Source organism: Carassius gibelio, chromosome A10, assembly GCF_023724105.1.
Source record: "Carassius gibelio isolate Cgi1373 ecotype wild population from Czech Republic chromosome A10, carGib1.2-hapl.c, whole genome shotgun sequence".
Classification (NCBI taxonomy): domain Eukaryota; kingdom Metazoa; phylum Chordata; class Actinopteri; order Cypriniformes; family Cyprinidae; genus Carassius; species Carassius gibelio.
Genome location: NC_068380.1, coordinates 603,376 through 630,460, shown reverse-complemented (window position 1 = coordinate 630,460; position 27,085 = coordinate 603,376). Strand labels below are relative to the sequence as shown.

Here is a 27,085-nt window from a genome sequence, read left to right as displayed (position 1 = left end):
TAAGACCAAGTCAAAGATTGAAATCATAGTGAAATTAATACTTGATATCAAACTTTGATGCTTGTTATCTCATAATTAGATTTTGAGACTGGATTTCACAGAGAGGGTCACACATCTCTAAATCACAACCATCGTGCATTATCTTATGTAAAAATGCTCCCATGTATCTTCAGCAGCTGTTCACATTGACAGAGGCATATGTTAGCCAGCTGTGATCAAAGCCATTACTGAAACCGGCGTGCTGCATCTCACACTAATCACAGAGCATGAAAATAGTGCGCTATTGAACAGCTCATTGTGCGTTCGCCCTTTTGATCAGCGGTTCTTTCAAGCTGTAGATTATTGTGCCGCCAGCAGGGCCGCAATAATGACCTTCTTGCGCCCTCCTCTTTCTCGCTGGCAGTTCATCCAGAACATTACCTCAAAGGACTACGCTGACATGATACTCCAGAAGATCACAGATAATACGACTCAGCAAGAGAACTACTACCAACCCGCAACAATAATGATAATAAAAAAACACAATATTAGTTATAGTGAAAATTGGTGTATGTGTTAAGAAAATGTCACCTTTACCTAACCTTTATTACTGCGACTTTGTTGTTGACAAGAGGTCATATCAAATGTTCAAAACTTAAAATACTTAAAATACAGTAGTTATATTAAACATCAAATCAATGTTTTAAATGTAAATAAGCAAATATTTCATTATAAATATAAAATATAATAATAATAATTATTATCATCATTCAAATCAGTTCAAAAGATCATAATTTGTATTCCAAATGAAAAATAAGTAGTTATTTCTCAGATGAACCGCAATATACTTTCAAATATATATATTTTTTACAAATAGTAAGCAAATTACTACTTTTAAATGATTACAAATTTAATATTCAAATCTTGCTTAAATATTAAATAATAATATTAAAAAGTATTACATTTAATCAGAATATTAAATACATATATATATATATATATATATATATATATATATATATATATATATATATATATATATATATATATATATATATATAATATTAAGTCTTATAAAAAGCCGATATAGTAATTATTATAACAATAATAAAGTGGAATTATAATTTTAAATAAATAAATGTAATAATTTTATTTTAATTTCTCTTTCTCTGCTATTTCAAGTGAGTTCAAAAGATCAGAATTGTATTAATAGTGGAAAATGCGTATTTCTGAGATGAATGCACTCACATATATTACACAATTACATTATGCTGTTTCATAAGCATTATATGTATACTATACAGTGTGCATTACACTTATTTTATACACAGCCAAGAACTTCAGTGTGTCTTTCAAGATTTTACTTTAAACGTTTGGCAACTCTATTGCTTCTCATCTTTACTCAGACAAAAGGCCCATGACTTCTGTCCTGCCATCCTGCTAGCCTTTAGAGGAACAAAGGTCACCACAGCAGTGGCCAAGGTGCATCTCAGGTGATCTTAAATGTACTGTTCTTTGACTATGACCTGAAGAAAGTGATAGCAGACCTGAGAATTCACAGTCAGCTCAGTCCAAACGACACACAAGCAGAGCCTGACTTTGACAAGGTGGCTAAATCTATATTATAGATTAATTTTTTTTTTTTTTTTTACAGTGGTGAGTGTTTTTGAGTGTTACCACTTATCTACGGTCACATTTTGCTCTAAAATTCAATTATGGTGACCACAGTTTCTTTTAAATATTGGTGTGAAACATCACCCGGATATTTTCTTGATATTTTCTTTGGTTATTCTGAATACACATGTGGTTTCGGCTAAGCACAACCCACTCACTATCAACCCACAGGCCATTTCAGAGGGTCTTGCTGCGAAGAACCATGTAATAGAGGTGTTGAAGTCCATGGGCGCAGTGGTTCAGGCCACGGTGCGGTACAGTGCTGGCCTCAGCGCTGAGTCAGACCCCTGTAAGGGTGAATGTGCAGCTGGGTGCTGACATCAGACTCAGCGATCCGAGTCTCCGGTCCAGCTGGAGGCAATGAAGATGATACTTTCAAGACCCTGAGGACACTTTCCCCTCATGCTGCTCTGAAACAACCAAGTGCCTCCATCAGAGATCCTAGCAATGTTGATCTCAGCACACTCCATATTCAGTGAAAGAAGAATAAAACACATTCAGATACACTCCAAGTGGAAACACAACATCATATTTCGGCTGTTTCATCCAATGACATCAGTTAATCAAAATCTTTACATATCATGTTACAGCTAGGTGGTATTTATTCTTGCAAATAACCATGTTGTGATGGCTATTATGAACTTTCTAGAATTAATACTGTCCGTACTGAGATTTACATCCTGGCAAGATCTTTTTTTTTCAAGACTTAGCAGGAGCATCTCAGGGGAGGAAGATTTAATCAAGCTTCTTATAAGAGCTGAAGTGTGAACAAGAGTTGATATGCTCATTTTAATGTCCCACGGGTATGTGCACTGGCCTAACATCAAGCAGCATCATTAATACTGAAGTTGTAGGGGACAGAGAAAAATCACATAAACAGGCATTAATTAGACTTGAACTAAACTGAAGTGATAGAATGTATGTTCAGTTTATTAGATTAAAGTTAGAGTCGACCCAAAATAACAGTTCTGCCATTCCGAACCTCTATGGATTCGTTCTTCTGTGGAACACAAAAGAAGATATTTTGAAGTTTTTTATTTTTTTTAGGAGGTAACAGAACAGTTTCAGGTCCCCTTAGCTTCTATAGTAATTTTTCCCCCATACAAAAGTCAGTAGGACCTGAAACAATTTGCTCTCCAACATTATTCAAGGAATTATTCAAGTCTAAAAAATATACTATGTATAAAACAATGTAGTTATTTAGCTAACAATTAGTGCATAATTATTATTTGTTATTACCGAAACTGAACTAGCAAAATTAATTATTAAAATTACTGATAAACCCCCTTATATATAATTATATTATATAATTATATATATATATATATATATATATATATATATATATATATATATATATATATATATATATATAATTAAAAGTAATGTGTTCCAAACCAAAAACATGTAAGAATGAAATAAAATAAAATATTTGTGATTTAATTTAATTTGTTAATAAAAAAAAAAATAAAAAATAATAATAATATATATATATATATATATATATACACACATACACACACACACACATATTGTGGATTCAAAAAAATACATGTTGAAAAAAATAACTTACAAAAATTATACATTATACAAATAAAAATATGCTACAAAGGTTCAGAATACTGTGTGTGCCCGTTAAGTATTTTGGAAGCGGTATACCTGCAGATGCTAATTCTTATGCTAACCAGTACGTGATGCTATTAGCATCCAGACACTAATAATACCTTGGTCAAACCGATAAAAACACATAAATTGGTAAGCTTTATCTTTACATATATCAAATGCTAAAATGTCTCAATTTGTGTGGCCTGTGTGTCCCATTTATTTCAATAACTCACAGTTTTGATGCCAGACACGGGATGTTTCAGCCTCTGTGCTCCAGAAAGGAAAGCTGATTTGCACTTTAAACAGAAGTTCAAAGCTTATCATTATTATAGCGGCTTAAAGCTGTTATTAAAGGTCATGTTGTGAAGTCTGTTTAGATCATGTTTTCATAGAGCAAACTCTGCAAAAGTACACAGACATGTTTTGAGTCCATGCTTCTTCATTTGCCAATACTTTAGCTTTGTCTTGTGCTTTTTGGGGGTGTCTCTTTCCGTCAGGTGGCTTTGAGAGCTGTTGGGTTCGTGCTGCTAGGAAAAGGTCAGGCTCTTTCACTGTTCCTGGCCCTCCCTAGGGGCTGACAATAAAGCCCTGTCACATGGCACCCGTCGCTAAAACGGCACCACCATTTAGCCCAGAGTACAGCCCAGACTTTTAGTCTAATTTTTGAGGTGGAACAGCTTGAGACTTCACAGCCCCAGACTGTAGGTTCAGACACTGGTCTGCTAATGATTTCATGGCAGTTGAGGACAGCTTGTGTCCACCACATTCACATCCAGTCAACAAATTGCAAGGTTATGGCAAATAATATTGAGTAAATGTTAATCACCTCAGCCTAAATGTAACCAAAAAAGATCCATTGTCTATTATTGATATCAACAGATGTAATTATGAATGATGCTCACAGTTCACAGCGAAGTCACTTTCAAACCAAGTAGCTTTCTTCAACCTGTTATGAAATCAATGTCAAGAAATGTTTTAACCCTATATTGTGCCAATTCGAATTGCGCTAGCCTCACCTTAACTTTATCAAACTAGTTGTGATGTCACCTGAGCATATTAACATACAGCGACCCAAGAGCTGAACTAGTTTTAGGGAAACTTGGGCAATTACTGCACTTACGTCACATTTTTATATATTACTATTTTTAAATTAGTTTTGTGTACTTTCAAAGACCTTAGTAAGATTAAACACTGTATTGAATTTAGCATCAATTAAAACATGGCTGTGTTGGGTATACAGGCTTTTCAATAGCAGTCACTGTATAAAAGTCCTAAATCATGTATTTATTTATTCAATAAAGATGTCTCTTCAGCTGTAATACAAGCACTTTTCTAAAATTCCTCACAGACTCTTTTTCTGACTGGGCTACTATTGCTAGACTGGCTGGAATAATTTCAAGAAAATATGAAATTCAAGTTTGCATCTTTTTATCTGAAAGGGTGTGTGTATATGCTGGGGTAGCTGAATTTGTTGACCGCGAGTGTACTAAAATCATCGACTCGCTGCACTCGCTGTAAATACATGTTGTAGACGCCCCCAAAGCGGCAACGTCATCCATAGAGCGTTTTAAGCGGGAGTTTTTCGCGGCAGTGTGGACACGTACCGTTATTTCACAGAGGATGGAAAACGCTGAAGAAAAACTATGTTTGTGACTGTTTTGAGCAAGAAACAACAAAAATGAGGTAAGAATTATGATTCGTGATTAACTCGGGTATCGAGAACAAGAGGAACGAATTCTTCCCTCAGTGTGCCTCCTGCCTCATAGTGGGAGTTTCATGAATGAGGATCATTTGCATGCTTTAATAATGCATATCTCTTCCCTCCCAGGGAAAGCCGTTTGCATTCAGCTCACTAAGAACACACATACAACTGAATTTAATCAAATTACGCTTTGTGGACTATAACTTCTCCCGTCTTCATGATTTATGCGCGGTCACATTTGAGCTTGTGCCTGGACAGCAAGAGCTAGGGGGTGAAGCTGAAACATCAACCATTTTCTTTGAGAATAAAAGTAAAATAAAAGACTCATTTCAAAGACATTAGAAATTATTTATTGTGACGTAGCCTATGAAATGAAAAATACACTTCTGTAGTCCTCTGGTGCATAATGGGATATGGTGAATATGCTAAATCAACAGCAACGTCAACAGCTACAGTAAACTATATAAAATAGTTGAAAAGTAGAACATATTTCTGATTTAAGTTCAACCAATGTATGCTATTAAAAAACATTGTTTATAAAAATAAAATTATGGAAAATATAAAAAGTGCATACGAAACAAATAAAAAAGTAAAAGTAAAACAATAATTGCTAAAGTAATTTCATGATTGCAGTGTCTCATTTAGTTTGTTGACATTCACATTTCGATTTTTTTAATAAAACAACATTTACAGTAACAACTTTAAAAATGGAATAGATTCAGTAATATACTTGTGCATAAAAAACACTGACCTCAAGTTACTCGCTCTTATAGGAAACAGTGCTGGATGATGTTAAGTGCTTCTTTGTACAAAACCTGAAAATGTGTTTGCTGACAGTTTTTGCACATGGATTTGGCTACAAAAAAAGCTAATTAACAACTCCATGATTACTGGCCAGAAAAAAATACAGTCCATAATTTTTAAAAAAGGTCACACACACACACACACACACACATGCACGAACGCACGCACGCACGCACACACACACAAACACAAAACAAAATAACAACAGTCACCCCACCCCCCACTAAACAAAAATATGATAAGCAAAAAGGTTATAGAAAAATATCATGCTAATATTCTGGCAAACATACAAAGTGCTGTTGGGATGATGTATTTTTATGGGCTACAAAACAAGGTTTAAAACACATTTTAGAACTTCCAGTTCCATTGTCTTGAAGTCTGTGTTGTTGTTTCTCTCTCTCTCTCTCTCTCTCTCTCTCTCTCTCTCTCTCTCTCTCTATATATATATATATATATTTTTTTTTTATGAGGATACGAAATTCACTTAAAGGGCACCTGTGATTTTTTTTTTTTAACTTGAACTTGTCTTGAAAAAGGCAGTGACTAACAAGTGGTTAAATGAGACTACAGATGTTATCGGGATTATTAAACGTCATCACACCAATCAAACAAGAAAATACATGTGCTCACTCTGTTGTGTTTCTAATCGCGCTCTTGCAAACTATTCCAACTCAACCTTTTTTTATTTTATTTTTTAAAATAGAGATGTATGATCTACCTTCATTAGATAGTTGATTCTTTCCTGAATAAATCCCTGTGTTTTTGGGATGCAACCCTTGTGACAACTTCCTCAGTGTGACAACTAGCCCCGGTCTCCCTGACACAAAAAGCATATTTATTTGTACTCTAATCTTACAGTAACTCTTGTTTTTAAAAGTCCAAAAAATGGAAATTGACGGCTAAATGCACATCATTGCGCAAATCATCCTGTGTTTGACTTTATGGTGTCTACAGGTGTTGCTGAAAGCGAGTGCTGACCCTTTGTTTCCCCCCTCACTTCCTCTTGGTCCTGATGAATCACCACACCAATCTCTAACAGCTGACAGCACAAACAGACGCAGGGTCAGTATCCCGCCGACTCGCCGAGCTTCCTGACGTCAGATACGGCACTGATGCACTGGCCTTCTTTCGAGATACCGTTGACCACATTTAAAAATGGGTAAATGTTTTTTTCCGTCACATTGTGTCCTATTGCTTTCATTGCCTCGATAGCTGACTGAGAAGAATAAAAGAACCAAATGTTACTACTTACAAGTCAATATGATTAACTGTTTTATAAAATGATGATTACGAACCAGTGACCGGGGGCATTTCAAGAGAAAGTAAGAGCAATTACAATCAGTTCAGCCAAACTAACAACATGCAATTATGGGACTGTGATTCATGGTGACATCATCATGTTAGAGAGGGTCTACATTCCAAAGGACTTACTTTGATGTATCCATCCTCAAAAAGGACATCGTTGCTGGAGCTCACAAATACTATTTTTTCACTGATAGATTTTTTAAGGTTCATCCCAAACCACAAGTGGTTCATAATAGACTGAAATAGGGGAAAAAAAAACAGGAAAAGAAAGAAGATTTGTTATTTTCAGCTGGATATCTCTGTTTTGCATCTGTGGCATGTTGACGAATACCACAGACAATCGTTTTTAATGCATAGTTTATCGCACATATGAAATGTGTTTATACACAATATGTGTTTATATTGTGTTTATTGGAAAATTCCTGAAATTGCTTTAAAAATATATTTTTTATGGTCAATATTGACACTTTTTCAGGGTGAAACTCGATACTCAAGGAGAAGAGGTAGAGCAAGTTATTATATTTCGATAAAAGATTACAAAAACCTTTTATAGACAGTAATTACATGGATATGCTATAAAAAGTGAAAATGCACATTATGTTGGAAATTAAAATTCAATCAAAATAATAGTTGAAATAGATGATAAAAATAGATGATGAAAATGCTTTGATAAAAATGTAAATAAAATAATTAAACTGAATTAGGTTATTTTCAACAGGATATTTCTGTACTGTTCTGTGGGATGATGTTGACGACCACAGGCAATCATTTTTGTGCACATATGAAATATTTATAGACTATCAGAAAATGTATAGCTCAAGTAAAAAAAATGTTTTAGTGGAAGATACTGTATATGCAATCACCTAAACAAAAATATGATTTTAAAGTCAATACTGACTGGATTCTGAGTATTTTAGTGGAGAACCGTACCGTTTTAGACTTATAAAAAAGTTGGGAAATAAAATAATTTCAGAAGTTATTACAATAACTAAATTAGTTGTAGATGAATACTGTAAGTAAATGCAGTAGATGTATTTTTGTGAGCTGTGTAGTTCACAAACATAGGCAGAACATTGACATAACTAATAACTTGTTTAATTTCAAGTTGAGTTCGTCTCACCAGAGCCATAGCTGTGGTGATGTAACTTCCTCCTGATCCACCAATCACCAGAGTCTTCTCCTGGGACTGCAGGATGGTAGGAGCCATGGAGGAGGGAGGCTGCTCCTCTGGAGAGAAAAAAAAAAAAACAGACAATAAGGTGACAGGAAGTTTCAAAACATGCAAAATCTAAAAAGATATATTTGGAGAAGGATCTTCACTTGGTGTGACAGAATCTGCTTGGCCGCAGAAGTCAGCTAGCTCGTTGTTGAGGATGATACCAGTTTTAGGAGAGTAAACAGTTGACCCAAACCTAAAGACAGAAGATATAAAAGTATACGTTTTTATAAATCTCAACAGAATTCATACACACACACACATACAGTACGTATATTAAAATACTATCCCTTTTCAATTTTGAAACACAATTTCTACTAGGATTCTAGGATTTGTAAACTGCTGAGCCTATGTTTGTAAATGTGTCTCACATGTGGTTGATGGTGCTGGTGACTGACACGGCACTGCCATCTGCTGCCATCACTGAAACATGCGTGGTGCCAACGCTGTCCACTGACGGCGTGAAGTTGTAGTAAGAGGCGTTGTGTGTGGAGCCGTCAGTGATCAAAGCCTTGATGTACTTAATGAACTTCTCATCTGTGATGTACGTCATCTGAGTTCACGGAGCATGAGAAAAACAGGATTAAATCTAGTATAAAATCTTCCCAGACAAATGTATTCAGTTTAGTCTGGTCATCATTTGCCAGGCGTGGAATTATTTAGATCGTTGCTAAATTAAATCTAATATTTTCATATGCATGCTGCGTTAACAAATATTGCTTGAATTTGTGTGGCCTTTATGAGAAATAACATCCGGCCTTCAATAGTATTTACTCAAACCCTACAATTGATGTCTAGTGATATTATGCTGACTACTGCCAAAAATAGCAAATATAGCAAAACGAAGCACATGAGAAACTCTGCTGTTGTGTTAATGTTTTTAAAGGAATGTTCCAGACGGAAAATCATGTCATTTTGATTTAACATCAGCCCAAGTACCACAATATGTTAAATGAAGTTGTATGCATACATTTGTAGAGTCAAACTTGGGGTCTTTGAAGTTGTGCTTTTGTCCATTGGCAAACTTAACCGCCTCAAGGAACCGATGCAAAGTCAGGGTTTTCTGGTCTCCTTGGGTGGAGGCTGGAGAAAGCCCGAACCCTGGGAAAAACAAAGGGAGGTTTAATATTTATTAGTAAGAACTGAGTCAGTATAGCTGCATAGTTGTTTTTATCTTTTGTGATCTGCTCTTACCATGCATTAGTTTGAGGATAAAGCTGAGGATCGCTCCCCCTGCCGGTGGAGGAGGGAAGTGCATCTTGTATTCCCCTAGTTGGACTGACCACGCGTCACTGACTCTGACCTGAAAAGTTCTCAGATCTTCTAATGATAACACTCCATCTGGAAAAACCAAAGGTGAACTGTGTAAACAAGAACACCTGCCAAACCACGGTGTATTTCAGAAGTACTACATCTGTTCTGATTACAGCGACAGCCATGTGTATACAAACAGTACTTCTATGTTGTACATCCTGGATTAAGTCCTTGGCGATTTTTCCAGTGTAAAAGGCATCGGCTCCTTCTGTGGCGATAGTTTCCATGGTTTCTGCCAGCTGAGGGAACTTGAGGGTGTCCCTTAGTTGACGAGCTGTCTTGTCCGTGTAAAATAGTTCACTAAAAGTAAAAAAAAAAATTATAAAACCATGACAGAAAGCGACTCAAGTAACATGCAGCCAGGTGAAACAAAATGTGATGAAACTTGCCAGGAACATGTCTGGCTCATATTTCACCCTAAAATAATAATAGTGAAAAAATACATCAATAAATGAAATTAAAATATTTAAATACAAAAAATGTTTTGATTGAAACACTGACATATGTTTATATAATATTTATTATTTATCTAATTTATATATGTTTAAATAATAACGTTTTTGAAATAAGCCTCTAATGCTCACCAGAGCTGCATTACTTTGAGCAGAAATACAGTAAAATTGTAAACACATTTCGTGAGTTACATTGTCATTTAGCAAATTGTGATTTACACAAATGGTATTTAATAGACATCTAGAGACCGTCTCAATGCTACTTTGATTCATGCAGCAGAAAGATTCTTATTACACAACAATAAAAGAGGTCTTATATTTCCTGCAGTTTGCCTGCGGCGAAGTCATAACCTACTTCTTTGACACTGATTGTCAGGAATGCGCGTCAAAGTTCATCATACTTGTGCCCTTAAATAAACTAATGCATTGAGATGACAGTCATAACAAACAGAGTGTGTATGTGTTTGTTTGGAGGAGATACATTACCTGAGTTCAGTGCCTTGAATCAGCATTTGGATTAATTTTTCCTGCAAGAAATGAGCGAGGTAGGGTGGCATGGGGAAGCCCTCTCGTGCCAGCTTGATAGAGGGCGCGAATAGTTTGGCCCAGGGCAGCTTTCCATACAACTGATGAGCCCTTTCGTAGCCACGGAGTTCTCCTGGTACACCTATCCAGTGACTTCCTGTGAGGCGCATGGACAGATAAAGCATAAAACAGTCAATCATTTTGGAAAATTCTGATTTGCATCACAGGAATAAAATAAATACCAATTTTTTTTATTGTAATAACATTTCACTATAATACTGTTTTTACTGATTTTATTTTGTTAAATAAATGCATTAACAAATGCTATTGTTACATTTTTTGGAAAATATAAATTTAAACTTGATTTTGTATTTTTCTGAAGCTCTAAATTAAGTTTGCCTGTGCAAAATTAGCACTGTTTGTCAGGGTGTTGCTAGTCGGTTATGGGCCAATGTTTAATATTATGGTTAGGCATCTATCTAAATCACTATTAAGTCTGAACAATAAGGAAAATCAAATTGAGTCATACTGGTCTGAAATAAAAATAAGAAAAGCCCTTTAAAGAAAAACTTAAATTTTGTTGTCAGTTATTGCATTACGAAGAAAAACACAGTGAGTTTCGTCCTTTTCCAAATTACATAAATAATAGCTTATTTATCTATTTTGTCTAGTAAGAAAAAAGTTGCAATTTTGTGCATGGACAGCATGTGAACATTTAGAAAACTACAAAAAAAAATTGTCAATAGCAGAATTTAGCTCTGGCATTCTGGGTAAAAATTTTTGGCAATAGTGACTATCATCAGTCAAAATGACATTTTAACTGTCCAGGAAGTAGATTAAGAATTAGAAACAAGCAAAACAAGTCCACTTAGGTACATAATTCCCCTTAAGACAGAATTCCCCATTTCTACACACAATGTTCCATTGTACTTTCTAAACTGTATTTCCAAATGACATGTTTAATCCAGAAATATGTGTCATTGTTTACACATGCAACTTATTATTTTCCTTCTTCCGTGAAACTGAAAAGCAGAATTTCCAAGCTTGTTTTTCATACCAGGAAAGTGAATGGTGATTTATAAAGTTAAACTGCAATGGAAGAAAGAAAATAATCTGGGGTTTGTGATGTAACGTTAGGATGCACTTTTGGGTGATTTTTACTTCCTGTCTAAATGAGAGGCTAATGAAGGATAATTGAACCTGCTTTCCTGTGAAAAAAACTTTACCTGGAGCTAATGGAGTGGTTTTCGGACACTTATTCAGCAGATCCGCTTGGACATCTTTTGGGACGGTTTCTCTTGAGCTGATGATTTTCACTTTGCCTTGAAAAACAGGACTTTTATAAGGATTTGATTTTCCAAAACAGTGTTATTATCTACCCTCTTTATTTATGTCATGTATATTTTTCTTAGTCTCTTTAAAGAACACTGTTTAAACAATAAACTAACAGGTAAGTCTAGCTTTCCGCAAAAATCTCTAGAACTCATATAGCTGTGCTGGATTACCCTTGAAAAGTTATAATTCAAAGTCAAAATAAAGTGAATGACGTGTTCTGAACTGCTCATGTAATGGGGAGAATAGAGATGTTAGTTCGAAATGAGACTTTGCATCACCTCAATCACAAGACAACACAAAAAACAATAATATTCAAATTTCCATTTACTTGTATAGTGTTTTTTAATGCAACTACAATGCATAAACATACCTGTTTTGTCCATAATGGTAAAGATGGCCCCTCCACCCAAGCCCATGCTCTGTGGGTTGACCAAACTAGTGCAGAGCAGAGCTGCGATGGCTGCGTCCACCGCTGAGCCCCCCTCAAGCAATATGTCCCTGTGAACAGAAGACACCCGCTAAGACACCCGAAGATCTACACACGCTAATGCGATCATTGATAGCAGTGTTCAGAGGAGAGGTGACTAGACACAGGTTATAAAGGAGGATATGGTTTGGATTCACTGTCTGAGCATTAAAATAGCTAAAAGGGAGAAACAGCAGGTTCCCCCACTGTGGAAAGTGATGTGGGTCTGGAGGTCTATGGCGGCCGAAGAATGGAGCCTGGTGGTGAAACACTGCAAATGCAGGGGGAATTATGTGGACGTCTAAGCCTATTATTGGTACAGGGGCAAGATGGAACATAAGTTTGAATGAATCTGGTACGTGTGTTTTCTACCAAAATCTCACCAGATCTTAATGCTGAAACATTGTCCAACTATCTTATTAAAGCTGAATGCACTTGAACTGTATATGCAGGTTATAGAAATGCCCTGGCCTGCCCTGCCAGTCAGTGACAGCATAGGGGATAGGGACTGATGCACAGTAGTTAATAATTTAATCAGATTTTTGATTGAGTTAATCATCAACAGTTGTTCAGTAAACTAAGGCAAAGGGGCATATTTAATTGTATGTTTAGAATTTTGACATATTGATGGTACACTGATCGAAGTATGCATATAAAGTGTAGTAATTGTGCGTAAAGATTAATTTAGAGTAAGTAATGGAGTGCGGCAAGGAGGTCTACTTTCACCAGCCCTTTATAATGTCTATTTGAATAAATTGTGAGACTGTTTTTGTTGTTATTGACTGTAAGACTGGATGTATGCTTGGTAATACCATAGTCAATCACTATAGGAATGCTCATGATATTTCAACAGCTGCTAAATATCTGCTCTGATTATGGGATTAGATATGATGTGCAATATAGTACTAAAAAGAGCGGTGCCATGATATGCAGAACCCAAAAAAACAGAGATTTTAATTTCCCAGATTCCTATTTATCAGCGCAAGTATTAAATATATGTATGGAAATGAAATATTTGGGCATTATAATTAACAATGAAATGAGTGATGATGATGACGAAGAAGATATGTATTAGGCAGCATCGTATGTTATATGCTCAAGCAAATATATAGGTGAGAAAACTTTATATGTGTTCTGATAAGGTAAAGCTAAACCTTTTAGAGCATATCATATATATTTTTACACTGCTCCCTTGTGGGCTGAGTTTAAAAAAAGAGACTATGTAAGTTTCAGGTCTCAATGATTGTATGAGGATCCTGCTAAAGGTGGATCAGTGCACGTGCTCTATTCTGTAAGGCAATAGTACAATATTTTCTGGCTTAATTTAAAAATTTTATGTACAGTATATGGTATCGTTAAGCACATTAATTTTTAAGAGTGTATTCTGTGTTTTTGCTGATGGACCTTGAGTCTGGAAATAAAGTTGAATGAATTAAGGAATGAAGTGTTGTTGGTTTTTTTAACAACATTAGACACAGGGTTTTGGGGGGGTGTGACAAATTCACGAACACATTTGCTGTGAATAAATCACTGTTTCTTTGTGTTTGCATCAATATGAAAAATGAGGATCTTGAGGCAAGTCTGAGCCAGAGGAGAAAGTGATACTTCTCAATGACCTTGAGGAGTTCCAGCCTTCACACACACACAGACACACACACACACACACACACATTTGCGCTTAATCCAAAAAATTGTAGCTTTTTCCAAGATCAGTGTTTCAGTTATCAGTAATATCTTGTATTTTAAGCACTATAGGGGTTTGTGTGTCTCTACACGCAGCAAATATTTTGGGATAAAAGGGTAATACATCACAAAGGATGATCTCAATCATGTTACAGGATGTCCTGAACTGATAAAAGGAAATGTGAGATATTTCAAAGGCAGTGATGCAACAAATCAAACGGGTGAAACATAAGAATACTAATTTAGAATACCACAGGCTTTATATCAGTGTGAAGTGACACAACAATGGCCATCAATCAAATAATGATGTATACTCATATTCATGATAATAAATGATCCTTTAAACCATATTATCAGATTGTGAAGGTATGTGCATTTTTGAAGTCAACAAAGCTGTTAAGAAGACATCAATTCAGGGTTGTTAAATTTGAAAATTGAGATTAAAGATCAGATCAGTGTTACAGTGCTAAAGTGGTAATGTTATACAGCAGCAACAAAACAACAAAAGAGGCAAGAAAGGAAATTCCCATATAAAAGAAATAACAAATTTCCCTTTAATACCTAAGTCATCTGCCCTAGAGAGAAAAGAGAACATACGGAAAGCAAACGTCACTCCTACAAATGCCAGTTATGGTCTGCACAAGAGGAGTCTTGTTGTTCCAGAACCTCCCTGTTCCTCACTGGTCCAATAAGCTGCAATTGTACAGCATGTACCCAAGAGCTTTTAAACTTTGCTTTAAGAAACTCCAGATTGTTGTTGGTAATGATGGAACTTGCGACCATAATTGGCAAACGATGCTTTTGGGAAACGCACCTCTGATTTACTGTCACTATCACAACTTTCAACAAGAAGACTAACCTCTTCCACAAGTAAAAAAATAAATAAAACAATTTTTTTGGTCACACTTTATTTTAGGGTCCAATTCTCACTATTAACTAACCATTAACTATGACTTTTGCCTCAATTAACTCCTTATTTGCTGGTTATTAATAGTTTATAAGGTAGTTGATAAGTTTAGGGTATTGGGTAGGATTATGGATGTCATGCATTATATGTACTTTATAAGCACTAATAAACAGCCAATATGTTAATAATATACATGCTAATTAGCAACTAGTTATTAGTGTGAATTGGACCCTATACTAAAGTGTTACCCTTTTTTATCATTTATTATTTTCTGCATTACACCTCTACTCTACCATTGTATACTATACAAATTGTTGGCTCTCTGACAAATTGCTTATGGTCCTTTATTGTAAGTCACATTGACAATGCTAGAAGTTCAGATTAATTTTTTACCTGAAATTGTTAAATGTAGTAACTGCGAATGAAAGTAGATAAAAATAGTACAATAAAACATCTAAAGAAAGCATCTTATAAACTGGCAAAGCAAGTGCAAAGCTTGCCATGGTCTACACTTTATCCCTGTAGGGGTTGAATACAGATTAACAGCTTTAATTAAACTCCGTCAACGACTGTGCATGCCAGCATTAAAATCATGCCAGACATGAAAAAAGCTCTTTTAGAATCAACCTCTTTTGGATATTGATGTGACAGGCAGTGTTTGTGCCTAACTAGGGTGTCTGTGGAAACGGAATTCCCTTTACTTCTTTCACATTCAGATGTTATTTATTTGAAAATAAATTGTCAAATGAGTTCCAAGCATCTCATGAAATTAATCCAAAAGAGGACAATGCGTCCTCTATCCAGGATAGACTTAACTTCTCTCTGTATCCTTTAAGAGCAGGTTAAATTGTGATCACAGATGCAACACCAAAGCCAAGTTCTTGAAATGCGGTCAAAAAAGTGAACAAGGAAATGCTCTGTATGTTTGGCACAAACTGCAGGAAACATGGACGTGGGACAAAAAAATGTGCCATTCTAAGAGCATGACTTCTCCACAGGGCTCTGTGAAGCTGGTTGATCCAGTTTTGACTGGCAGGAGGTCTTGGCTGTCATAGTGCCATGGCTCTTGTTAGTTTAATCAGTGCTCAGAACAAAAGATCTTGCATATGGTACAGCATCACTCAGACAGGTTTAAATGGTTGCAGAAAACATTTAACACAGAATGTCAGTGATCAAATGTCAACCACTATATATTGTTGTCTGGACAGGCTCATTTTACATCCTCCTTTTTGGTAATTGTCATGTCATAATTATATCAAGTCATAATTCTAGTTATTCTAAATCTATAAGATCTATCAGTACAAGTGTATCCAAAACTCAAGTGCATCACCATCTGTGCAACGCTGCATTATATAATCTCTTAAACTGATCGTCTATCTACGTTGTTATGTTATTTATTGTTAATCACTGTTTGAAATACTTATAACATTAGGTCTTTATATTACACTATTTTATTGGCATGCAGTTTTACTCTCTTAACTTGTAATACAGCTGTGTTGCACAGAACTAAAAGTCAGTGTTACTTCAATATAATATTCCCCATGCATGTGGTTCAGATATTAATTAGCATAACGCGTATGTCTTACCTGCCGATGTTGGAGCACCTGGCAGAGTCCGCGGAAACAGCGCCGTGCGTGAACGCGCATTTCGGTTTGGTGGTTAAAATGATGCAAAGGCAGATAGTTACAACAAGGCACACTAAAGCGAGTATGCAGAAGCAGCAGCGTCTCGACTGAGATTTAGCCATGCTGTGAGCAGCGCGCGTTCAGCAGGTAGAATGAGACGCGCGCGCTGCTCACTGACTTTGAGTGAAGGGGGCGGAGAAGAGTCGCGCGACTCAGTAACTTTAGGTCGGGTTTACACAAAACCGAAAATGTTATGGTAGTTCATAAACTCACTTGAGAGAGTAGGCTACAGTAACTGCACAGTGAAGTGTGAGAGAAGAACACAAAATGCCATTCGAAAGGGTCCATGAAACAAGTAAAGAGAGACGAGAGTTGGGCTACTGTGACTTTTATGAAGCCCCTTATTATAAAACTGCGGCTATGGTTTTAAAAAGTTAAATTTTTTTTTACACTTACTATGTTTCATTATTCAGGTGGGAAAAAACATAGTTAATATTTTTGTGGTTGTCAGTGGAATTCGCGAATATGCGGTGACGCACGTGCAATATATTTATCTTGTTTAGGCCTACAACTTCCTGAGCGATTATCAATTTAGAATTTAGTCAGAACTATGTATTTCACTAAATAAATACCACATTACATAAATACATGTCAAGCTTTAGAAGAAACTCGAGTACGGGACACTGTCCTTGACATCTAAAATATGATTTGTGCTGAGTTCTGTCTTATTATTATTATTATTTTCTTTTTTGTTGTTTTCAACTCTCGAATTAAGTCAGTACCAACCAAATATAATAATGAATTAAAAATGACGTTTGTATTTGCACCTCGCTGGGTAATGTTTATTTGTTTACCTACTGTTTTAATCGTTCAGGATATATTCAGCCTTAACAATTAAAACATTCATAACTGTACACTGTCCATCGTAACTGACATATTTATGCATATAATTTGAACATTTTACATTTGAGAAATGCACACTTGAACATATCTGTACATTCATTAAACAATTACATGGTTTATTTATAGGCTACTTCTGTACAGTGCATTATTTAATTTTCTGTTTATCCTTAAAGTTATATTCAACCTCTCTTCATTTCTGTAATAGATTTGCACTATTTCCGTACTTTCCTCTGCAATGGAAACTCCTGCCCTCAAGTCAATTTCCTTGTGTAACATACTTGGTAATAAATCTCTTTCTGAATTCTGATTTATCAGTTTTTATTCCATTAGAGATTGTTAACAAATAATGTTAAGAATAACATAAATTTGCTATCAAACTTTAGAAATAGTAAGTTAATAGCCTATTAGAAACTTTCTATCTTTAATGTCTCAGTTATGGAAGTGTGATTCGTTAGATAGTTTCCTGTAATCTTTGATTCATCTCCCTTAGAATTTCATCTCAACGGTTTCTCATTCTGCACTCATATTTGGCAAGAAGAGTCTGTGAACTTACTTCAGTCAACTCACCACAATCTACTTATCTATCTTGAAAGATGACAACCATAACATTAAAAGTTGTTAGGTGAGTTTGATTAGAAAAACAAATACTGGCAAGAGTTTGTCACAAGTCCGCAAGGACCTTTGAGTCCTTTCTTTTTTAACCTGGAGAAATAAACAGCAGTTGATAGAGAAGACACACTGAATTGAATGAATTCAGAAAGATTTTTAACTATTTCCTGTGTTTTTTTTTGTCTACACAGATGCTTTCCTGCTACTTCCTTGGAAAGTCTTTAAGTCATAAGCATAATGTAAAAGTGAAGAAATATGTTTTTACTTCCATTTATCGAGAAAACATTAATAGCATGAGTTTTTACATTGTGTGAACCTCTTTCACCCCATACAGAGGAATGCAAGTTGTGTCCCAAAGCAAAATATTTCAAACAGTTCCTTCTGAAGGAACAAAATAAGCTCTTCTTTGTACTTGATCAGATAAGTCAATATATGTTTGTATAAAAACATGTCTTGTGTGTGTGTGTGTGTGTTTTGTGTTTGATATTGCTGCCAAGTCTACTCTACAGGGACTGATAAAGTATGATTGAACCCTTTTGATATATTATCATTAAAATATAGATACAATGAAAACAAGATTTGACTGAATATCTTTTAAATCACAGATTTCAGTATTAGCAAAAATAAAGTTTGTTTGCATAATATTGTGTTCAATAAAGAACTCAAAATATTCTTAAAGGAATAGTTCACCCACAAATGTTTCTATTTCTTTTATTTTTGGAAAAAAATTCATATTTTAGCTGGAAGCAAATATTTGAAGTAAAAAATGCCTTAATGTTGGATTTGTTTCTTACAAACGAGCAGATTTTCACTTCACAAATTGGATTGGAGTGGTGTGGATTACTTGTGGATTATTGTGATGTTTTTTATCAGATGTTTAGACTCTCATTCTGACGGCACCCATTCACTGCAGAGTCCAATGGTAAGCAAGTGATTCAATGCTAAATTTCTCCAAATCTGATAATGAAACAGAGTCATCTACATCTTGGATGGCCTTTTGGTGAGTAGGTTTTAAGCACATTTTCATTTTGGGGTGAACTATTCCTTTAGAAATAAAAAGATAACCTGTTTTGAAAGGTATTTTTCTAGTTATGTAGCAAAGCAATCAATGTTCTGGTGCTTTAAAGAACCTTACTAAAGTACTCAAGAACCCTATAATTCAAAAATGTAGTTAAATGAAGTTTAATGAAGTTAAAGGTATCTTGAGTTGGTTCTCTGGAGATGCAAAAGATCAACATTTTCAAATGTGTGTATCGTTTTCTAGGTTCTTTAATGCACCACTGCATATCTTTTTCTAAAGAACACAAGAATAAAGTCTGTAAAGCCATTTTTGGTTCTAACTGGAAACTTTTTATAAATAAATGTAAACTTAAAACTGTTTTTATTTAATATTAGACTTATTTGTAATGTGTTTGTTGGACAAATCATAATGTGTAATGCTAGTGTGTTGTTATATAAAGGATGAAAGTGTTTGTTTATTCCTTGAACTGAAAGCAATTATTTAGATTCTTGCCACAGCTGCCACATCTGTTTATTCCCATGAAAAGACACAGTCATCTATGAGAAACAGTGAAGTGGAAAGTTCTAGAAAGATCTGGGTTTGGATATGTAACAAAAAAAAGTTTATCTTTAAACAGTAGGCCTATATATACAGTAAGTGTGAGGGAATATTTCTTGCAATCCATCATCGTGTTGGGAAAAACAAGTAATAAAAAAATTCAGTTTTCCTGACCATTTTACCTAATTATTAGCTGTCTAAACAGCATCTATAGAAAGCCCCAAAGTGTGTTTTGTAAATTGTGGTAAAGATAAAGATCAGAATGATAGACATGAGCGTTTATCTTGCGATGAGTGATTTTCTGTACAGCCAGTTAAAAGATAAAGATAAGTGATATGGTGACTGTTATAACAGTTCATGTGAAACTAAATCGTCTGTTGCCAAAGAGTTGGCTAGAAAATGATCAACATTTTACGCAATTTCCAGCAAATCAGTAACTGAGCTAAACTTCATTTGAACACCAGACTGATGACAGGTTTAGCTGTCCAAATACTCTGGTTTGTGTAGCCTTACACCCCAAAACTGTGTCATCATTTACTCATCATCTTGTATTTCCAAACCCATATAATTTTGTTTCTTCTCTGAAGCATGAATTGGAATGTTTTTGTTCAATGGTGTTGCAAAATGTCTTCTTTTGTCTGTTCCAGATGAAAGAAACTATAAAGACAGATATATATATATATATATTTTTTAGTAAACTGTCCCTTTAAGCAATACAGCATGAGCAAGAGTGATGTTTTACTGAAAATCAGATGTGATTGAGTCTGCTCAGTTCTGATATTCCTCAGCACTCTGAGAACCTTATTTGATCAAGCTGTTAATCAGAGAATGACCAGCACAGTCAAGATCAACAGCACCCCATCCAAACCCTTTTGTTAGGGATAAACTCTGACAAATCAAATGTCAAAGCAGGCAAAGGCATTCAACATGTTAAACCTCATCTATTCACAGCAAATACAGCTGATTCTGGAATTGCAACTTTGAGCTGACAGCAAACAACCTCCTTTGCACAGATAAAGAAGCTTAAATCCACAGAGCTTGTGAAGCTAGTTGAGGAAGAAGAAACTGCACTGTATGTTGAAACGCTGAGTCTGAGCTGAGTCTCACATATGAACACAATGAGACAATGTTCCTCTGTTGGACAGAAGAGGGCAGAAGTGGTCTGGGAGTTTTTTCACTGACAAAAATGATACATGTCATCAGTTTTGTCATTAATGACATACTTTATGACTATATTGTTTCATTTTTTCTTTCTTATTTCTTCTAAATAAGGAAACTTGAAATAACATTTTTTTCTTTAAAGGCAAAGTTCACCCAAAAAAGTTAAATTTTCCCTCTCGTCATTCCAACCCTGTATGATTTTCTACGTCTGTGGAACACATAAGACAATATTTTGAAGAATTGTCAGTTTCAATTCCCATTGGCTTCTATAGGATAGGAAAAAAATACAATGCAAGTCAACGGGGACAGAAAATGTTTTGTGATCAAAATATATCTTTTTGTTCAGCAGAAGAAATAATTGCATACAGGTTTGGAGCAGCATAAGGGAAGGTAAATGTCATCTAATGCTGATTAGAGGTAGAAGTGATAATTCACATAACCATGAGTTTATTCAGACCTAGTTTTACTCATAATAATTTGACTGCACTGTGTGAATTATTAGCACAGGAGTGTATGTTAGACTCATTTTGGGACGATCTTGTTTCTCTTATCTGATTATCAGATAAATGTCTAACATTAATTTATGCAGAAACTAAATTTCATAGTATTTATTCAGGAAACCTAAACCCAATGGTAAACCACTTACTTCAGATATGATGCACACCGGTTGAAAAGCTCCACGCTGTCATGTTCTCTCACATTCAAGGCACCAGTCCAACATCTAATCAGTGAAACTAATCACCTCACAGGTAAAAAACATTCACTTTAAGAATGAAAATAAGGACATCGTTGATCATCTAACATTTTTTTTAAATGTTATTACTTGTATAGGTGAGAAAGAAACTTTCCTACATCTCTCAGTGAGAAACAGATGCCTGTATGTTAATACACTGTGTTTGTATTGTCCGTATCTAAAAATATCTAAGTATGAGGTTCTTAGTCTTACAAGTAAGCAAATTTAGTCCTTTCATTGATATTAACAAGATGAAGTGCATTACACCTTACATCACATCAGTTTTTTTCCCAATTGGGGTCTGTTTATAAATTCATGTTGTGTATAGATGCATTTGTACAGAAGCTAATGAAACGAGGGTGCACTAGCAGTTCAGAAGTGTTGGGTATCACGTTCACATCATTTGCTCTAATGGTTAAACCATGAGGGGATTTGCTCCCTAACTGCTTGAGTGCAAACTGATGCCTGCAACAACACCTTGATATGGGTCATTGAAGAAAATCTGATATCTCTTTCCTTTCTCGTTCTCCTTCAGACTCACACACAAGTACACATACAGGTCATGTCATATGTACCACATGTGCTCTTTAAAAAGCAGCATGGCCTAGTTCATCCTCGCTGTAAATAAAATGACCTCACCTTCAGCACAGCATTCACCCTCAGGTAAAACCCGACATGAGAATGAATCTGTCTGCTCCCAACTCACTTCCATTCACTATGTGTGTATTCTAATTGAGAAAGACATATGCAATTTTTGAAAGATTATATTTTGTCTGAGAAAAATTCTCTAAGGAATAGTTCACCCCAAATTATAACTTTGTAATAATTTATGCTCGTTTGTGTTCACTAAGGAGTTTGTATTTTCTACATTCAATGAGTAAGTTCAGGGATACTCAACATTTGTACTTCAATTCAAGCATGTTGGAATGAAAGCTCTGAATTAAAAGTATATATAACAAAAAGATGATCATATTGTAAAATATTATCTGTATTATTATAGTTTTTTTTTTTGCTTTTTAAGTTCTAATTGCTTTCAAAAAGTAATTTTTTAAAATTCTTAGTTCAGAAATGTTGGATACATTTTTTACAGTGGAATTTGTTATATTTACTGTATATTGATTTATAATTCTCAATTATTGATTCCAAGGTATAACAACTTAGAATTAGAATTTACTTTGGGCATTTTTCAACTATAAATATTTTGTATAAAATCTAAAATTAACTAAAATAAAGTTAAATAAAATCTACTAAACTATAGTACAATGCACGAGTTCCCAGCATGCACCAGGAAATCAATAATTAATGAAGTTGCCGTTTCCTACAGTTTGCAATGGTTTATTATTATTATTATTTATGTTTATTGTTTTACACGGTTGCTTTTGTTGATGACATTTTGAAATTTGCTAATTTGTTTTGTGACAACTGCAGTTTAACTTCTTTTAGTTTCGTTTTCTTTTCGTTTTTTTTTTTTTCTTGACAGCCTGCATGGACATGCATCAGCAGTTTTTAACATTATTTGCTCAAGAACAGAAATAAAGTCAAAAGAATGTCATGGGTTTCAGACACAATGAGGGTGAGTACATATCTTTTGGGAGGGTGAACTATCCCTTTAACTCTTAAATGCAGAAGGATACAGGTTTTTAGGCCACATCACGAGCGCTGTTTAACTGTTTAACGCTATTACGACGGAGAGCTCCAAGCTCATTAGGATGCTCTGCCTGTTAGAGTTATCACATTAGACCCGAATTGATTAATTGACAACACGAAACCACAGGGAGGTTTCAGAACTGCTGTATGAGAGGCTTCCATGGTTGTGCTTCCATAAATAGACTTTATAATTATTCCATCCCCTTTGCGTCATGCAAAACCCCCACCCTGCTTTCCCAGCAACAACCCTTCAGAACATGTTATGCTTTTTTGCATTTGCATTTATTATGCCTTTTTCATTACATCTATAAGGAAACAAGACCAAATTTGTTTTGGCTACTGCATTAGCTTGTGTCTTCCTCATTAAGGGAGATGTGCATTCAAAGGTTTTAGCCTTGCTTGTTTTTAAGGAGGGGGATTAGATAGCGACATAATGCAGTAGGGGGCAGACAGTCGAATTAAAAAACACAAACCAAGTGCACATCTCTCCTCCACTCAAGCATGAATGGTTTCCAAAAGTATCTTCATTCAACTGAGTCAGCGCCGCATACACAGGGATGGGGTAATAAATAAATAAATAAACAAATAAGAACAGAGAAAATGCATTGCAGTCTACATTGTATGGAATGCAATAAGATTTGTGAACTCGAAGCATTTGAGTCCAAATCTGACCAATTCACCCTTGTCAAAATTTCTAATGGAATCATAGTTTAGAATCAATCCTAATATGATAAAAAAGAAATGTCCTTCCACTTTATTTTTTACAAATCTTTATAGGATATTTATTTCAGTATAATTTTCTACCTATGATAGAAACTCCACTGCAGGGTCATTTTAGTTTACAAAAACTAAAAAAAAAAAAAAAAAAAAAACACACACACCTTTATTATTTAACATAAATAAATAAACATTAACTACAATGAAATAAAATAAAAATGAAAAACATTTTCTTTCAATTACTTGCAAGGCAACATTTTTTTCAATCTTTATGTTAAGCTAGCTTAACTTGGTGTAATAAAATATCTAAAAATGAAATTAATAAACAATTCATAAAAACTATACAGACATATTTAAAGAAACTGCAATAGCAGACAACAAAATTACTTAAACTTTAACTTAAAATCAAAATACATTTGAAAATACAAAAATAAAAACTATTTCAAAATATGAATAAAATCTATGATAGTATCTCAGTGAAACAAAGACCCTGTTCCACTGGAATTCTGGTTTACACACTCTTATGTTGTATAATGTTTCATTTGTGCAACTGGGACAACTTCATTAATGCCTTAGGACTTTCATATTCACTAATTTGTTTATAAAGCTCATTAAGCAGCACATTGTGCCTTTGTGAAGCTATTTGGCTAATGATGCCTTCATATTTGGCTGAACTTAGCACCACTGATGTGTTTATACAAAAGCAGAAGTGTATAACATTCAGTCCATCAAAAACTCATAGGTATCAAGCTGCTGACTGTTCAATTATTAAGCCATCTTATGAATGTTTCAGAACCAGCAGACAGTGCCAGTAGACAGGGGTTAATTAAGAGGGTGAGGCTGGCCAGATAGTTGACTGACAACATCGTTCCTGAAAAGAGCACAGAAATCACCATTCTGGTAAGTGCCTTGGTCATAGTTTTTCAGTTGAACACCCTGCAGTGTTTTTCTAAGAATTTCTTAACAGTTGATGAAGTAAACAAACAGAGCGTATTGCAAACCGGAAAGTCTGGAAAAAGAGCTGAGGGAATTGAGCCATCAGAGACAGCACTGTAAGATGAGCACCTGAAATTTTAGCCTAAATGTTATCAAGTGGAACAACAAGTACTTTAGTCTCAACTAGTATTTTGACCAAAGGCTCATTTAAGCACTGCTACAGAAAATCCATTGCATCCTCCTTTCTGTTAACATGTCTCTGATACTACCTTATGTCTTTGAATCTTTATATTGCATACTGTGCGATCATTATTTGCTAATTTGAATCTGCTCATAACTTTTATTTAGTAAAGATAGTCCCCTTTAGTGATTTAGTTATCTTCTAAAGACCTTCCTTAAGTGACGTGGCATTCAGCCAAGTATGGTGACCCATACTCCGAATTCGTGCCTTGCATTTAACCCATCCAAAGTGCACACGCACGCACACGGAGCATTGCTGGCCCAGGATTCGAACCCACAACCCTAGGGTTAGGAGTCAAACTCTCTAACCATTAGGCCACAACTACTCTCCTAGAAAGCACATCAAATTTATTTGTGCTGTGAAATGAGACTTGTGTAAATAGAAAGAAAAAAGTGCTTTGGGTGAATTTCAGGTAGTTCTTTTTACTGCTGTGTTCTGTCTGTTTGCTTGGATCTTCTAAGTGAAAATGTACTGGACCAAATTCAAAATTGACAAATCTATATTTTGATCTTTAGAGACAGCTCAGGTTCTAAAACATAGTTTCAATTGTTTCAAGGAAATGTATGAGCCCAAAGTCTAATACTTTAAATGTCAAAGATTTGTTTAAAACCTCTTGCAAACACAACTGATTATCATATAAAATACATACCCATCTGATAAGTGTGATGTTTTTGCAAGAAACTAAGTCTGTTTTTCTGTTTACTGGAGTGTGAGATGAAAACACATCTTGATTTTTTCTCTGTTTTGCTCCTTTGAATGCAAATAGGCCAGATTGAACCCTGGGGCTTTAGTGTCCCCTGCTGCAGACATAGAGATGGGAGGGGAATATCTCTTTTAAGAAACTAACAATTCATCATTTTTGGCTGAATATAAAAATTAAACACAACTTAAGCAAAATCAAAATATCCTAAAAGTCACAGTAAACTCTTAAAAATAAAGTTGCTTCAAAAGGTTCTTCAAGCGATGCCATAGAAGAACCATTTTTGGTTCCACAAAGAACCATTCAGTCAATGGTTCTTTAAAGGACCATCTCTTTCTTAGCTTTTAATAATATGAAGCACCTTCTTTCACCACAAAGAATCTTATGTGGAACAGAAAGGTTCTTCAGATGTTAAAGGTTCTTTATGGAACCATTTAGACAAAAGGTTATTCTATGGCATCGTGGAGCACCTTTATTTTTGTGTTCAAGGAGTTACAGTGAGACCAGGGGGAGTCATGCCAATCAAAAAGGAAGTTGGAGGAAGTGATGCGGAGCAAAAGATGGTTAGATGAAGCGAAAGATTCCATCTTTCCCTGGAGCGAGTGTGATGGAGACACAGATGTCAGTGAACACAAAGTCCCAGGAGACTTTGTGTGGCAGAAGCTCTGCTTTCCAACATCTCACACACTGTTTAGTCACACGCAGTGGAATGACGTTTTTTGGGTCCATAATGCACTGAACACCCTACAAAGCTGCTCCAAGATGGAAGGAACGCAAGCAACCCGATGGGACTCTACAATGGTCCTGTTTGTTTGAACAGGAAACATCTCAGCCAACCTGCATCCATTATGTATAGCTCACACATCTTGAATCTGCATGGAAACAAGTCATTAAATGTGAAAGACATTTTAAATTATGTAAAGATAGAGTACAGTCGCTTTAGACTGACTGCGGTGTCCATCAAAACTCACCGCAATGTGACTGTCCTTCAGAAACAAGCATGATAAGCAGTTCTCTAGCCAGCACAAAGGATGTCATGTTTTGACCCATGAATATATGGCTCAAAGCGTTTTTTTGGATTGAATCTCTTGGTTCCCACATCAGATCTGGCCACAATGTAATTAAATTTGTGAACAGATTTTTTTTCTTCAGTTTTGTTACTGCACAAATACTTTTTTTATAGCAGTAAATACATTTGTAGTGTAATCTCAGATATTTAAAAAGTAAGTTGTTTTGTTGTATTTTATTTGTTATATTCATATACATTTTAAGCAAAACAAATGTTATA

General features: G+C 35.1%; 1 protein-coding gene across 1 annotated transcript; it reads right to left on the bottom strand.

Annotated features, from left to right (window-relative positions):
* Positions 1-5,287: 5,287 nt before the first annotated feature.
* LOC128020700 (glutathione hydrolase 5 proenzyme) lies at positions 5,288-16,784 on the bottom strand. Its single transcript, XM_052607320.1, has 12 exons — positions 16,554-16,784; positions 12,282-12,409; positions 11,803-11,898; positions 10,538-10,733; positions 9,742-9,899; positions 9,480-9,626; positions 9,256-9,386; positions 8,657-8,838; positions 8,390-8,481; positions 8,190-8,296; positions 7,196-7,306; positions 5,288-6,980 (listed from the first exon to the last, which is right to left on the bottom strand). The coding sequence occupies exons 1-12, from the start codon at positions 16,712-16,714 to the stop codon at positions 6,828-6,830; spliced, it is 1,662 nt and encodes a 553-aa protein (XP_052463280.1). The 5' UTR covers positions 16,715-16,784; the 3' UTR covers positions 5,288-6,827.
* Between the last annotated feature and the right edge of the window lie 10,301 nt (positions 16,785-27,085).

Coding starts and splice junctions, on each gene's coding strand:
- LOC128020700 (XM_052607320.1), bottom strand. CDS start 16,714: ATGGCTAAATCTCAGTCGAGACGCTGCTGCTTCTGCATACTCGCTTTA. Junction 11,899..12,281: donor TACCATTATGGACAAAACAG/GTATGTTTATGC, acceptor CTGTTTTTCAAG/GCAAAGTGAAAATCATCAGC. Junction 8,839..9,255: donor CCAAGTTTGACTCTACAAAT/GTATGCATACAA, acceptor CCGTGAACTCAG/ATGACGTACATCACAGATGA.